The 15238-nt window shown below is 49.7% G+C and overlaps 1 protein-coding gene across 3 annotated transcripts in view; it reads left to right on the top strand.

Moving 5' to 3' along the window:
- DOCK8 (dedicator of cytokinesis 8) overlaps positions 1-15238 on the top strand; it is a 167469-nt gene that overhangs the window by 86832 nt on the left and 65399 nt on the right. For 2 of the 3 annotated variants that reach the window (XM_083464728.1, XM_083464729.1), the window contains one exon: positions 1688-1843. In XM_083464728.1, the coding sequence (XP_083320854.1) occupies positions 1688-1843 (156 nt within the window). Of the gene's footprint in view, positions 1-1687; positions 1844-11711; positions 11841-15238 lie in introns of all 3 variants that reach the window. The other variant, XM_083464727.1, reaches the window with a different exon arrangement.

Raw genomic sequence — 15238 nt, 5'->3', positions numbered from 1 at the left:
TAGTTTGCCTACCCATGGTATACACGGATGGTAGTCTTATACTTAGACTTTTGGCTTGGGCAGTTTGTCTGCTTGGACGAAAAAAACCTTAACAACTTGGAGAGCAATCGGCCAAAAAAAGCTCAAGAACCTGCTGCCGCTGCCACTGATGGTCCCCAGGACATGGCTACCTCAGGCTGAGCTCCTCCGGTGGCAAGGCCTTGCAAGCCTCTCTCCCAGTAGCTGTTACTGTTTGTTCTGCTGCTGCAGCCGTGGCAGCAGTGAAGCGCTCAGCTCCACCATTCAAGCATCAGGCAGCAGCAGCAGCAGCAGCAGCAGCAGCAGCAGGTGAAGGAGTAAAAAACAACTCACAGCAAAATCTGGCACCAGCCCAAGCACTGCTGCTGTTGCTGCTGCCGCTCTCATCAGCCAGCCAGATCTGAATGTGAGCGAGCGCCATCCCTCTGCCAAGTCCCAGCCCCCTCCCCTCAGGACACACAAGAATGCCTCCAACCCTTCACTGCCTTTCCTTCAGGTCACCCTCCCCAGAGCTGCGTGGTGGTGTTGCTGTCCTCACCCAACCTCCCCGCCTTGGAGAGCCCTGCCTCTCCTCTCACGCACAACGTGCTTACTCTGGAGTAGTTCAGGGACCACAGGCCCCCCTGGGCAAGGTGGCACTTAGCAGAGCCTTCTTTCCTATTGGGCTTACTGGCTCGTTGCGCCAGAGCGCTGGCCTCTCAGCGAGTGGGGGAGCTGTGCGGCTTTTCCAGCAGCCTCCCCTTTCCCTGCACACCCGCCAGTTGTGCCCCGTCAACCATATGGCTGGTGGGTGTGCAGCTTCCTTCCCAAGCCTCTGCAGGAGGAAAGCGATCCCTGCAGAGGCTTGGGAAAAGGTCGACAACTCTGGGAAAGGGGGGTGGTGCCGGAGGGATCTTTGCACCACAGTGCCAGATATGCTTAAGATGGCCCTGGCACTGAGAGACTCCTCTCACCCTCGCTGGGCTAGGGACTTTTGGGGGATAGGGGAGCAGGCTGGAGGGGGCCTCTTGCCCGTCCTCTGCAGGCTTTCTCTTCCACATGCCTCCTTGCCCCTTTCAGTGCTACAGATTTCCATCTGCTTGTAAGTTACAATGTCATTCATGGTTTTGGCAACCCTAATTTAAAATATTGATTTCTTAATTTGGGATTCAAAAAAATAGGGGTCATCTTATGCATGGGGTGTCTTATACATGGAAAAATATGGTATTTTGTTTTTATACTTTTGTGCAAAGAAAGCTAAAGTTCTCTCATCAACTTCCTGTATCCAAAATAAAGTGGATGAAAAACACTTTAAAGTTTGCTGGTGTAATGCAGTTGTGTGAAGGGCCTTTGGACTCTATGTGTTTACTTTGCTGTTGGTAACAATTGCAAGTGTTATTTTTAATTTCACAAGCAAGGAAACTACTTTCCAGACAAATTTGCTAAAGCATTGCATTAGTGGAAAGTCGGTCAAGTGATAAAACATTATTGCTAGCAAAGAACATCAAACCATTAGATTCTAATGGATGGAAACTTACAAGATGCAAGTATTAAAAGGAGCAGTTTACAGTATTTGATGCTCCTTCATTATTTTTATTAAACAAAAAATTATGCTAAAGTGAGGCAGGGTATTTCTTTCTGTTTATGCAATTATTCACTCTAGTCATGTTTTCCTTTGTATTTTTTCCAGTTGTCAAATAAACTTAATACTCTTCCAACACTGATTTCCATGAGGCTGGAGTTTCTCCAAATTCTCTGCAGTCATGAACATTACCTCAATTTGAATCTCTTCTTTATGACTTCAGGATCTGCTCCAACATCTCCCTCTCCTTCTCTGTCATCTCAGGTAAGTACCCACTCCTATAGTTTGCTATGTGTGATGAAAGTATGAGTAAACATCTACTGGGTAGTGTTATGAATTTGGGGTGTTAAGCTGTGTGCTAGACTCTTCTAATTCCTGGATCCGGCAAGTGTTAGAATTTAACCAAGGATTCTAATTCTTGGAATAGCCAGGGTAATCTCCTGGTAAGCTTATAGCCTGGGTGATAGCCTGGGATCCATTAAGGGGGGGTTGGCGCAAGATGGCAAATGGGGGCGGCACCTCCCTTAGCAGATAAGGTCAGAGTTTGGAGTAGAGTTAGTAGTGATATGACCTAGAAGTAAAGCAGCAAACTGAAGAAATAGTCTGTTTGAATCCAAGGCTTGAGCTATGGGAGAAACAAGACCCTTTTGGGGTGTTAATGTTGTGAGCCATCATAGGCTATCATAGCTGTCAGAGCTGCTTGAAGATCCTAGCTCACGGAGGATCACGCTAGCCAGCGATCATTAAGTAAAAGTCTTTATTGAATTACTGTTTCCATTCTCACGCTGCTGCTCGCAACTCTACGCCTAGTAGCTAGGTCGGCGAAGCTCCGTCTGAGTCTCCGCCCCGTGTGCACCAACTTAATATCCTAGCCTTGCTCCACCTTTTCCGCCTGACTGTCCTCCTCTGGGTCCCTCTACCCCCCGGGGCTTCTTCCTTCCGGGATTCTTCTGACGCTGACCCGGACCCTCCTGCCTCCTTGCGCCGGGCTTTAGGACCTGGTTCCCTTTCGGGGCTGCTTACTGCGCCGCCTTCCTCTGCATTTGAACTTGGCGCGCGCGCCCAACCTTCCACTTTCCTCTTAACCGTTTCTTCGCTCCCCGATGGAGGTGTGGCCACTCCTGACTCATGCCCTCCCTCCTGTGGTGAGCTGCCAGCGCTTCCCCCCTGGCTCCCTTCCTCTTCCCTGCTTCCTGGCGGTGACGCTGGTCCCGATTTCCAGCTGCTCCCCCCTGAGTCCCCTCTGGCTCTATCTTCCTGGGGTGCCCCCCTAGACTCCCCCCTTGCCCTGGCCACTGGTGCTCCTTTCTGTGAATCCTCTGATTCACTGGAAAGACTGGGAGATCTCGGGTCGTCGTCATCACTCATCTTTTCTTCTGCCTCCTCCCCTTCGCTCTCTGTTTCCTCCCTTGCCCGTGCCTCTGCTCCTAAACCCCTGACATCCATCCCCCCCTCGAAGCCCCCCATTCCCCCCTCCCCTCCTTCCGGTGCTGGAGCTGGGGGCTGCTGTTGCAAAGGGACGAACGTCGGATATCGGTCGCTTCCCGTGGCGGGCCTCCATCTGAACTCTCCCGGGTCTTCCTCCCTGCTCTCGTCGACGACGGTCACCTCCGCTTCCATCTCTGTGCCGCCGTGCTCGAAACCAGGGTCGTCCCCGAAAATGTCCATGTCCGTCTCTCCCTCACTTCCTCCTGGCGGCGTTGCTCGTCCTGAGCATTCCAGCCACTTTCTGCGGAACTGCTCCTCTGGCCTATCGTCCCACCAATACGAGGGTTCTGAGGCAGATCCCGAGGGTGACCCCTCCGGGGAACGGACGTCTCGTGTCGGTTCCTCGTCCGAGTCGAACCCCCGGAACGTGCTGGCCGAAAGCGTGGGCGTGAAAAGCCAGTCGTCGAAAAAGTCTGCTGGCATAGGTCTATGTGGGAAGAGGGCATGAAACTCGTCTTTGAGCAGAGGTTCGTCTAAGGCGTAGCCCGGCACCCAGCTGTTCGCACTGGCCGGGGTGCCCTCCTTGGCGAGAAAGTATTCTACCCCCTCTTCCCCCCATCTGGAGTCCAAAATCTCCGTGACTTCGTTGATGCGCTCCTTCTGTGCCACTCCCGCGTGCCCTGTTCTGTCTCTGGCCGGACTCGGCGCCGTTCCGGGTTCCTGGAACCTGTGCGGTGCCTTGTCGGGAGTGAGCACCGATCTGTGGAATACCGGATGCATTCTGGAACCCTCCGGAAGTGCCAGTCTGAAAGCTACCGGGTTGACCTGCTCTTCGACTTGGTAGGGCCCCAGTTGTTTATGCCCTAGTTTCTTCTTGGCCAACGACCTGGCCGGCACTGCGTGGGCTGCTAACCAAACCCAGTCTCCCACGTGGAGCTCTTCTCCAACCCTTCTGTGCTTGTCTGCTTGTACCTTGTATGCGTGCTTGGCCAGCTCCAGGTGGCGCCTCAGCTGATCGTGGACTTCCTGCAGCTCCGACGCAAACGCATCTGCTGTCTGCGGCTCCCCCTCCCCCATTCTTTCCAGTCCCGGGAAGGTTCTGGGGTGCCTCCCGTTGTTGGCGAAGAACGGCGTGACCCCCGTGGACACGTGCTTCGTGTTGTTGTAGGCGAACTCGGCAAGCGGCAGGTAATCCACCCACGTCGCAGGCTGTTGATTTGCATAACATCTCAGGTACTGCTGCATGATGGCATTGACCCGTTCCGCTTGCCCGTTGGTCTGCGGGTGTCTCGCCGACGCCAGGTTGATCTTGACGTTCAGGAAGCCCATCAGCTTCTGCCAGAAATTCGAGATGAACTGCCGCCCCCGGTCGGACAGAATAGACCGTGGCAGACCGTGAACCTTGAACACGTGGTCTATGAACAGTTTGGCGGTTTGCTCCGCCGTGGCCACCTTAGCACACGGAATGAAATGCGCCATCTTGGAAAACAGGTCCACCACCACCAGCACTGCCGTCTTGCCCCTTGAGCTGGGCAGATCCGTGACAAAGTCCAGGGCCACCCTTTCCCAAGGTTCGACCGGAGTTTGCAGCGGTTCCAACAGTCCGGCCGGCGGTTTGTGCACTGGTTTGGCCCTCTGGCAGGTGTCACACCTCGCCACGTAGTCTGCGACCTCCCCTCTCATTCCAGGCCACCAGAAATCCCTGGCTACTAATTCCACCGTCTTCTCCTTGCCAAAGTGCCCGGCCGTGGGCGCGTCGTGCAGCTGCTGCAGCACCTTGGCTCGAAGTTCGTCTCCCGGCACGTAGATGGCCCCTTTACGGATGAGCAATCCATCTCTTAGCTGGAAACCGTCGGCCGCTGCCTTGCCCCTTTGCACCTCTGCCATCTTTGCTTGTGCGAAGGAGTCCCCCTGCAACGCTCGTCGCACCGCCTCTAGGTCCACGGTCGCCGCGGCGCACGCCCACACTGTTGGTGCGAAGATGTGCATGGCGGCCGCTGGTGTTGCGTCCTCCAGATACTGTGGCTTACGGGAGAGAGCGTCTGCCATGATGTTGGTGTCCCCCGGGACATACTCTATTCGGAAGTCGAAGTTCGCAAAGAACTCAGCCCAACGTATCTGCCTCTGGTTCAGGAACTGTGCCGTGCGCCAGTGCTCTAGATTCTTGTGGTCCGTGCAAACCTGCACCGTGTGCTTGGCGCCGATCAGAAAGTGCCTCCACGCCTTGAACGCTGCGTGAATGGCCAGCAACTCCCTGTCCCATATGGTGTAGTTCTGCTCGGACTTGCTGAGCTTCCTGGAGTAAAACGCTCCCGGTCGCCACACCCCCTGCGGGTCTTTCTGCAGCAGGACCGCCCCCACGGCTCTGTCCGAGGCGTCTGTCTCCACCCTCATCGGCTTGCTGGGGTTGACATGAAGCAGCTGCTCTTCCGACGCGAAGAGACGCTTGAGTGCCTGAAAGGACTGCTCCGCCTGCTCTGTCCAAATGAACTTCTTTTTCTTGGAGCTAAGCGTGTCGGTGATGGCCGCCGTCTGCATCGCGAAGCCCTTGATAAACTTGCGATAGAAGTTCGCAAAGCCGACAAACCGTTGGACCTCCTTCCGGTTGCGCGGGCTCTTCCAATCCAACACCGCTCGAACCTTGGCGCTGTCCATGGCGAGCCCCTTGTCAGACAGCTTGTAGCCCAGAAAATCCACCTCCGGCACGTCAAATTGGCACTTCTCCAGCTTGGCGTAGAGCCTATGTTGCTTTAGCCTGCTCAGCACTTCCTTGACGTGTTTGTCATGCTCCTGCTGCGACTCCGAAAAGATCAGGATGTCATCTAAGAAACAGACGCACGTCTTGTAGAGAAGTCCCGCCAACACGTGATGCATAAATGCTTGAAAAACGTGGGAGCCATTTTGCAATCCAAAAGGCATAACTCTATATTCGTAGGTCCCCAGTGGCGTGAACATGGCCGTCTTCCACTCATCACCCTCCCGCATGCGAATGAGGTTGTATGCCCCCCGCAGGTCCAACTTGGTGAACACTCTGCCCTTCCGTACCTTTGCGAGGAGGTCGTCAATTCGGGGCATGGGGAAGTCCGATGGCCTAGTCACACTGTTCAAAATCCTGTAATCCACTACGAGTCTCTTTTGGGGCGTGTCCCGCTTCTTAACAAAGAATACGGGACTGCCCCCCACTGCCCTGGACTCCCGGATGAAGCCGCGCTGCAAATTATGATCAATGAACTCCTTGAGTTCTTGCAGTTCGTCCTCTGACATGGAATACAGTTTCCCTTTAGGCAGCGCCGCCCCCGGCAGCAGGTCAATTTTGCAGTCATATGGTCTGTGAGGGGGTAGCCTGTCTGCCTCCTTCTCGCAGAAAACTTCCAAAAATTCAGCGTACTTGTGGGGAATCGCTTGCAGCGTGCCTAGCAGCAGCTGTGACTCCTCTTCCTCTCCTTCCTGCCTGGGCACGATGCAGTGTTCAGCACAAAAGGAAGAGCCGAAGGTCAGCTGCCTCTGGTACCAAGCCATCGTTGGGCTGTGCTTGTCCAGCCAACTCATGCCCAATACAATGGGCGTGTCAGATAGTTGAGTGACGTTGAAGCTGATGATTTCTCTGTGATTCCCAAGTCGCATCACCATTGGTGGCGTCTGCTTCACCACTTGCCCCCCGAGCAGCTCCCTGCCATCCACCGTGACAACCTGCAGGGGCAGTGTGGCCGGCAGCAACTGCACAGCGTGCCTGTCGACAAAGTCCTGCCCTATAAAGTCCGCATTGCTGCCTGAGTCAATGGTGATTGGCACGTCCATGGTGATTCCATTGGGCAGCTGGAGAGATGCTGTGAGCCACACTACTGGTTTGGGCGGGAGGGGGTTCACGGGCTGTAAAATCTCTGGGGACTGCGTCACTAACACGTCTGGCTGGGCCCCAGTGCCTCTTCCTCCAGCCAGACAGCGTCGTTTCCCTGCTGTGGTCCTCCTTGCTGCGTTGCTGCAGTCACCATTGCTGAGGCTGCAGTGAGCTTGTGGGGCCTCTGGGGACACTCTTTTGCCATATGCCCTGGCTCCTCACAGACGTAACACTTCCTGTTCCCTCTAGGAGGCTTCGCTTTCACTGCTGCCGGTGCTAGGGCTCTGGTTGCTGACTGAGCCCTTGCACCTCCAACCTCCATAGGTTCGGCTCCTCCTCCTGGCGGAGGCGTGGATTGCGCCCGCGCTGCTTCTCTGGGAAGGAAGGAGGGGCCCCCGGCTGGTTCGCGCCCTCCACGCCCTTCGTCCCTGCTCCACGGACGTCCTTCCAGCCTCACCCCCACTGCCAGTGCCCTCTGAACGACCTCCTGGGTGGTTCGGGGTCTCTCCCCCCTCGCAATCTCATCTTTAATCGAGTTGTGCAGCCCCTCCCAAAAGAGGTCTCTTACAGGAGCCGAATCTCTGTCCCATTCCAGGGCACTGACCAAGGCGAAAAAGCGGGCATGATACTGCCTGACGCTGGCCCTCCCTTGTCTCAGCCCATGCACCTCCTTCCGTGCAAGATCCACGTCAATACTTGATAAAAAACACCCATCCATCGCTTTAATAAAGGCATCTGCATTCTGGAGCGCCGGATCCTTATCTCTCCATAAATTGCGTAGCCATGCTTTCGCATCCCCATGCAAATGGGACATGATGAACCCCACTCTCTCTTGTTCATCTCTAAAGTCTTTATGCAGCAGTTGCAGTGCGCACAGTACGTCGGCTCTAAAGTTGGGATACTGTTGCAGGTTCCCATCGAAGTGAGAGACCAGCCCGCCTGTCCGTCTCGCCAACCCAATTCCCTCCTGCCGGGGTGTCTGCTTTGTCAGCACGTCTAACCTGACCTGGAGATCCCTGCAGGCGGCAGCTGCTTCCTCCTCTCTCTTCCTGGATGCGAGAGCCTCGGCGTTCAGTTGTGCCACTGCGTTTCTGAGTTCCTCTATCTGCTGCTCAGCCGTCATGTCGTCTGCCGTTCGTGAGCTCGCTAGTAGGCACCTGTTTCTCTCCCCTCCTCGAGGCTGTAGATGCCCACAAGAGGGAGACGGAGCTTACTGTCAGAGCTGCTTGAAGATCCTAGCTCACGGAGGATCACGCTAGCCAGCGATCATTAAGTAAAAGTCTTTATTGAATTACTGTTTCCATTCTCACGCTGCTGCTCGCAACTCTACGCCTAGTAGCTAGGTCGGCGAAGCTCCGTCTGAGTCTCCGCCCCGTGTGCACCAACTTAATATCCTAGCCTTGCTCCACCTTTTCCGCCTGACTGTCCTCCTCTGGGTCCCTCTACCCCCCGGGGCTTCTTCCTTCCGGGATTCTTCTGACGCTGACCCGGACCCTCCTGCCTCCTTGCGCCGGGCTTTAGGACCTGGTTCCCTTTCGGGGCTGCTTACTGCGCCGCCTTCCTCTGCATTTGAACTTGGCGCGCGCGCCCAACCTTCCACTTTCCTCTTAACCGTTTCTTCGCTCCCCGATGGAGGTGTGGCCACTCCTGACTCATGCCCTCCCTCCTGTGGTGAGCTGCCAGCGCTTCCCCCCTGGCTCCCTTCCTCTTCCCTGCTTCCTGGCGGTGACGCTGGTCCCGATTTCCAGCTGCTCCCCCCTGAGTCCCCTCTGGCTCTATCTTCCTGGGGTGCCCCCCTAGACTCCCCCCTTGCCCTGGCCACTGGTGCTCCTTTCTGTGAATCCTCTGATTCACTGGAAAGACTGGGAGATCTCGGGTCGTCGTCATCACTCATCTTTTCTTCTGCCTCCTCCCCTTCGCTCTCTGTTTCCTCCCTTGCCCGTGCCTCTGCTCCTAAACCCCTGACAATAGCCATCATAGGTATACGTGTGTAAATAAACCATATATCATAAAGACACCACAGTCGCCACCGTGCCTCATTTCCAAAGGAAACACGAACCCTGGGTGAGTGCCTGGAAGCCCTGGAATCTCACACTGCTTGGTGATTGGGGTGGCAGGCAATACTATAATGGTAAACAGATGGTCAGCTTGTTGTTTTTATTGGTTCATTCTTAGCAGAAATGGCTCAATTGGTGAAGCCACAGCTCTACATTTCTGTTCATGTAGTCACTGCCACATACCAGGAGAGGGAGAGATGGTGGAGAGGTTTGGAGCTGCTCAGGTGTTCTGGCAGGAGCACCAGATTGGCTCCATTGTTGTTCCCTCACAGCCAGGTCCATAGGGGGTGCTGCCCATCCTGGGTGTCATCCTCGAGGGGGGTGACAAAATGGCACACCGCGGGGGGCAGCACTTACCGCAGGGCCTGGCCTGCAGCGCGCCCAAGTCACGCTTCTTCTCTCCTGGGAGTGATACAGTGGCTCGGGCCCCGTGCTGCCCAAAACAGCAGTGTGGGGCTTGCGCCCACCAGGCGAACTCTGTGCCACCCCCCTGGGCAGACCACAGTGCCCCCGTGGGCGGATCGCCCCGCCCCCTGCCGCTCCAGGTGCCGGAGCAGCTAGCTACGACTCTGCTCACAGTCCCAACCTCTCCAACACTCATCCCTCCCCCAGTGACTCTGTAGACAAGAGGCCAGATGTGGTGCTACCCTCCCCCACTGGCCACTACTGATTTGTGCAGAGAATAAAAAGGTTTCACAGTTTAGCCTTGTCTGAAATGCAAGTTCTGTAGCTTTTCAAGCAGGAGAGCTGTTACCAGTTCTAGAACTGCCAGGTCATTCTACATCAGTTCATCGCGGTCATGCCACCCACCATCTCGGATTTTGATGAAACTTGGTGTATGCCCTTCCCTTATGGTTGAAAGAAACCCCCTTAAATTTTTCCCATCTTTCTCAAACAGTTTAATTTTTATAGCACGTCAAACTTTCTTGGAATCTGTGTTTCTGTCCCTCTTGAGATCCTCGGCCTTGTGTACATTTTATTTTTTTCCTCCATAACCAATGATCTCTTTGAAATTTTATGCAAACCTCAATAACATGCTGAGAATTTCATATTTCATATTTCAATATAAAAATATAAAATATTTCATATTTCAATATAAAAATCATATTGTCAGGAAAGCATTATATAATGTCTGGATTAAATATAAAGACTTGTTGGAAAATAAAACCCCAAGGTGGTTGTCGCCAATGGAGGCAAAGGCTGTGAAAAAACTCAATATGGAGGCCAAATGGCCGAAATATTGGGAAATTTTGGAACAAGAAGGGGATAATCTGAAATTGCAGAGTTTTGAGAAATTAAAAGTATAATGGAGATTGGCTCCATTATTATCAAATAATGGAGGTTTACAAGTTGGACAGGAAAATTGGCTTCCAGGTGGAAAAATCAAAATTAGAAACAGAACTGTTAGAATCCAATACTAAGAATTTGTCAAAAATGTATAACTTTCTGCTGAAATGGAATACACAAGATGAAACAGTGAAATCAGCTATGATAAAGTGGGCACAAGATATTGGTCATAACATTATGTTTGCTGACTGGGAACAGTTGTGGACCACCGGTATGAAATTTACGGCATGTAATGCCTTAAAGGAAAATATTATGAAAATGATTTATAGGTGGTACATGACCCCAGTCAAGCTTGCAAAAATTTACCACTTGCCTGATAATAAATGTTGGAAATGTAAAGAAACTGAAGGTACTTTTTTTCACCTTTGGTGGACATGCCCAAAGATTAAGGCTTTCTGGGAAATGATATATAATGAAATGAAAACGGTATTTAAATATACCTTCCCCAAGAAACCAGAGGCCTTTCTCCTGGGCATTGTTGGCCAATTGGTGCCAAAGAAAGACAGAACATTCTTTATGTATGCTACAACAGCAGCAAGAATACTCTTCGCAAAGTATTGGAAGGTGATGGGACTGGCAGAAATGACTGACAGAATTCGAGACCAGGGAAAAGAGACGGTGGAAGAAGATTGGAAGAAATTAAAGAATTATCTTAAGAAACATTGCAAAATTAATGAGTGCTAGAATGATGTGGCTTTAGAAATTAAGTGGAGTACAGCTGTAAAGATTAAGTTAAAAGAAAAGAAATGCTGACAATTAGATAAAATTAAGGGTGAGGATTTGTTGAACATAATATTTGAAATGGGAATGCAGAAAGGGGAGGTATGAGGAGGTCAGTGAAGTAACTATTTAAGAAAATAAGGTTCTGAAATTATACTTGTTCTTTTTTTGTTTGTGTTTGTTTGTATTGTTGTGTTTGTTATATTTTGTGAAACTTTAATAAATATCTTATATATATAAAAAAGAGAATTTCAGGAAAAAGTACACCAGAACTCAAAAGATTTTATAAATGACTTAAAAAATTATAAATGTAGTTTTTTTGGTGGGAAAACTAGGTTCAGAAAACCTAAATTTTCAGCATGTGGGCATGATGAAATCAAAAGTTTTTGATGGTGAAAATTATTGCAAAGACATGCTATTTCTCAACAAAGAAGGAAATTTATGGGTTTTTTAATGTATTGTAACAGAATTTTACATTTTTTGACATCATGTGGGGAAAATTGCTACTGGGTACAACTTTCGTACTGTAGCCTTTTCAGGCTTTGCCTTCGGGTGGGAAGAGCATTGCGCCCAGGAAGGGAAGTGGGAGTCAAACAGACACTCAAGGGTTATTTTCAGAGAAAGAGCTTTATTGCTGGTAGAAGGAGCAAGCATGATAATTCACAAGCTTAGCACAAGTTTTACAGCCATTGCACAGAGTATATATTCCCTCCAGTTCCCTCCCCTTTCTCCCCCTCCTCAGGAGCCCTGCCTCATGAGTTTTCCTGAGCATAAACAGAAACTCCTGTCTTGGGACTCCTGGCACCCTTCCCAGGAAAAAGGGGGGTTGAGAAGCCTGTGTGTCAGCGTGTCCAAAATTTGTTGCAACTGGGTGAGACAAGACTCAGTTCTCATGCCTGCTTCTGCTTGGCATTGACAGAGCCATTCATTAGCTTTGAAGCTTTCTTGTACTGATAAAAATAACGTTTTGCTTATGTAGCAGCATCTTGTGAGAAAGCAGAGAAAAGCTGAAGCTGTGGATTTTAGAAGAGAGAAAGGGGAAATTTGGTTTTGAGGCCTGCGGTGACTTCGGGCCTAGGTGGGGTCACCTGTCCTGACCTCCTTCATTACAATCCATAGCTGTGATAGAAAAAAAATAATGAAGCAAAGTTGTTCATCTTAAAATTTAAAATAATATTGGTTATTATAGGTTTGTTCTTTTCTGAAAGTGCAGATTTGTTTTTTGTTTTGTGGTATTTAAAATTATGAAAATTGAAGACTGGAGTATATTTACACAATGTTTAAAGGATACAGTGGTGCCTCGCAAGACGAAATTAATTCATTCCGTGACTTTTTTCGTCTAGCGAATTTTTCGTCTTGCGAAGCGCGGTGTCGGGAAAGTTTTGGAAAAACTTCAAAAATCACCAAAAACCTCAAAAAAGGCTACCACACCGCGTTCTATGAGTTGCTCCTCGAAGTCAAGTCGCAACTGTATTAACGGTGTTAAGAAAAAGGAAACAAACTTGCAAAAAACTCAAGACGTTTTCGTCTTGCAAAGCAAGCCCATAGGGAAATTTGTCTTGCGAAGCAGCTCAAAAACCGCAAAACCCTTTCATCTAGCGAGTTTTTCGTCTTGCGAGGCATTCGTCTTGCGGGGCACCACTGTAATTGTGATCAATTAAAAAATCTAGCAGTATTGTAAAAAGTCTTGTAATGTTTACAATTAGTACCTTTTTACTTTTATTTAAAGATTGAGCTAAATTTAAAAAGAAAGTGTAGATTCAAAAAATGTATAAATGCGAGGATATATTTTGAAAGCCATGGGTGGGATGGAGGGAAGTTGCTAAGCTTCCCTCCATCAAATGAGCAAAAAATTAATAGAAGGAATAATTTGATTGTATTTGAATATATAAAATGGAAATGCAATGAAATATTTTTAAAGAATTACGAAAAGTGGCTATATTGTGAAATAATAATAAAAAATCGGTCAGAAACTTTAAATACCGACAAGTAAGGTAATAAAACCTAGCAAGAGAAAGATTAAAAGAATTTAAAAGTATGCATTATATTCAATTATGCAACATTACAAGATCCCCAATTTGTTTTTCAGAATATTATTGCATACAAAGACATGTCTATCTTGGGGGGGGGGAATGATGTTTGCATGCCATCTTGAAATAATAGATGCATGGAGACTTTTTAACATTTATGTTAAATATATTGAGGCGCAATTCACAATGAGGCAGTTTTATGACAGCAGATGTGTCAATAAGGACAACAATTAAACTAAAGTAAAAAATTACCATAACAGATTATGCTATTATCACAGTTGATTACGTTACAAGTTCAATGCTCCTCAGTTTCTTTGCTGTAGCCTCAGTATCACCTGTAAGTTTTTAATTTTTTCTTCCATCAAGTATGATCATTTTTGGTACTTTGGAATGATATCGGAGATTAATCAAGATGAGGGAGATGTTTTGGTTAAGTTTATTCACCCAAATGGACCTTCACCTTCATTCTACTGGCCTAGCTGTGACGATTCTTGTGCAATACCATTTCCTCATATGCTTGGTATTGTACAACTGGCAGAGGATACTTGTTCCCAACGAGTGTATGGTTCTCTCCTTTTGTAGTGATTAGACTAGACCAGGGGTCTGCAACCCGCGGCTCCGGAGCCGCATGTGGCTCTTTTACACCTTTGCCGCGGCTCCGGGGCGGATACTAGCGAGGGGAGGAGGCGCATTGTGCGCCCCGACACTCCCCACTGTGGCGGGCACTATACTGGCTGTGACATCGCATGGGGGCAGTGCGTGCGGTAGTCACGCACCGTCCCAACGTCACCTTCCCGCCCGCCCACTGCATGGTAAGGGGCATGTACGCTGGTCACTGTTTTGAAGGGGAGTGAAGAACACACACACAAAAAAAGGTAACTTGTTAATTTAACGTTTATTTCTATGAGGAGGAGTAATTCTGAGGGGTCAAACAAAGAAATAATAAAAAAGTGACAAAAAACTTATTTTTATAATGACGAGTTTTGCGGCTCCCAGTTTTTTTTTCTTCGGAAACGGGTCCAAGTGGCTCTTTTTGTCTTAAAGGTTGCAGACCCCAGGACTAGACCAAAACCAGGCCTCAGATTTTGTGCTGCCCTACAGCCAAGTAAACTGAGCTTCCATGGGTAGATAGTCTTAAGATCCCCTAGGTCTCCATAACAACAACAACAACAATTTTATTATTTGTACCTTGCCCATCTGATAGGGTTGCCCCAGCTACTCTGGCCCTTTGCTTGGTTCCCTGTTCAGCAGGGTTAGAGATAGGAAAGTAGCTATTCAAGGCAACTCTTTCTGCTAAGTAAGGACACCATCTCCTTTTACATTTAAGAATGACTTACAAAGTGAACTTACTGAAGTCAGCAGTGCCTTCTGCTAGAATTGCATGATTTAATACTGCAGCTGGCTACCAGCTGAACAATTCTGGTCTCCTTGCAGAACTTCTGCCAGCTTGGGGAATGCCTGCACGACAGCTAAAAGATGTAGTCCCTGCTTTCTGCAGTATTGGCTAATATGGATTGTTGTGTGATGATCCATTGCCTTCCTGTACAGTCATACCTCTTGTTGCATTCGCTTCAAGTTGCAGCTTTTCAGGTTGCAAGCACAGCAAACCCAGAAGTGTATACTTCCGGGTTTCGCAGCACACGCAGAAGCGTTCTGCATGCTTCACACGTGCGCGGAAGAGCTCTAGCACGCTCCACACTTGCGCAGAAGCACCGATCTAGTTGCAGACTTTTCGGGGTGCGAATGGCACCCCGGAACGGATCGTGTCCGCAACTAGAGGTACCACTGTACAGTGCTTGACCTGACTCTGGCTGGGGCTCAACTTAGATTTCTCCAGATGATTTGTATTGATCTAGAGCAGGGATGGGGAACCTGTAGCCCTCCGAATGATGCTGGAATACAGCTTTCACCAGCCTTGGCCATTGGTTATGCTGCCTGGTGCTGATGGGAATCTTCCCTTCTGAGGCATGTGGAATAAAACTAAGACTCAGGAGGTGGATGCTGTCTGGCAGTGCTGCCCCATGGGCTGGTTATAAGTAAAAGGGCAGGCAGGTGGAGGGCTGGATGAATGCAAACTGGTATTCATTTGGTAGGGCAGTTCCCCATTTGCCCTAGTAGACCTGCCAACACTGCTAATAGCTGAATCAAGCAGTCTTGGCTCGCTTGTTGCCCTGTGAGGATATGAGCTACTACAGATCAGGAACTACACACCTAAGACCTATTTCATATTTTGCACAGT

Source organism: Podarcis liolepis (assembly GCF_965112155.1).
Source record: "Podarcis liolepis genome assembly, chromosome: 11".
In the NCBI taxonomy this organism is placed as follows: domain Eukaryota; kingdom Metazoa; phylum Chordata; class Lepidosauria; order Squamata; family Lacertidae; genus Podarcis; species Podarcis liolepis.
The sequence above is the reverse complement of the archived record's forward strand: the minus strand, read 5'-3'. Positions and strand labels throughout refer to the sequence as shown.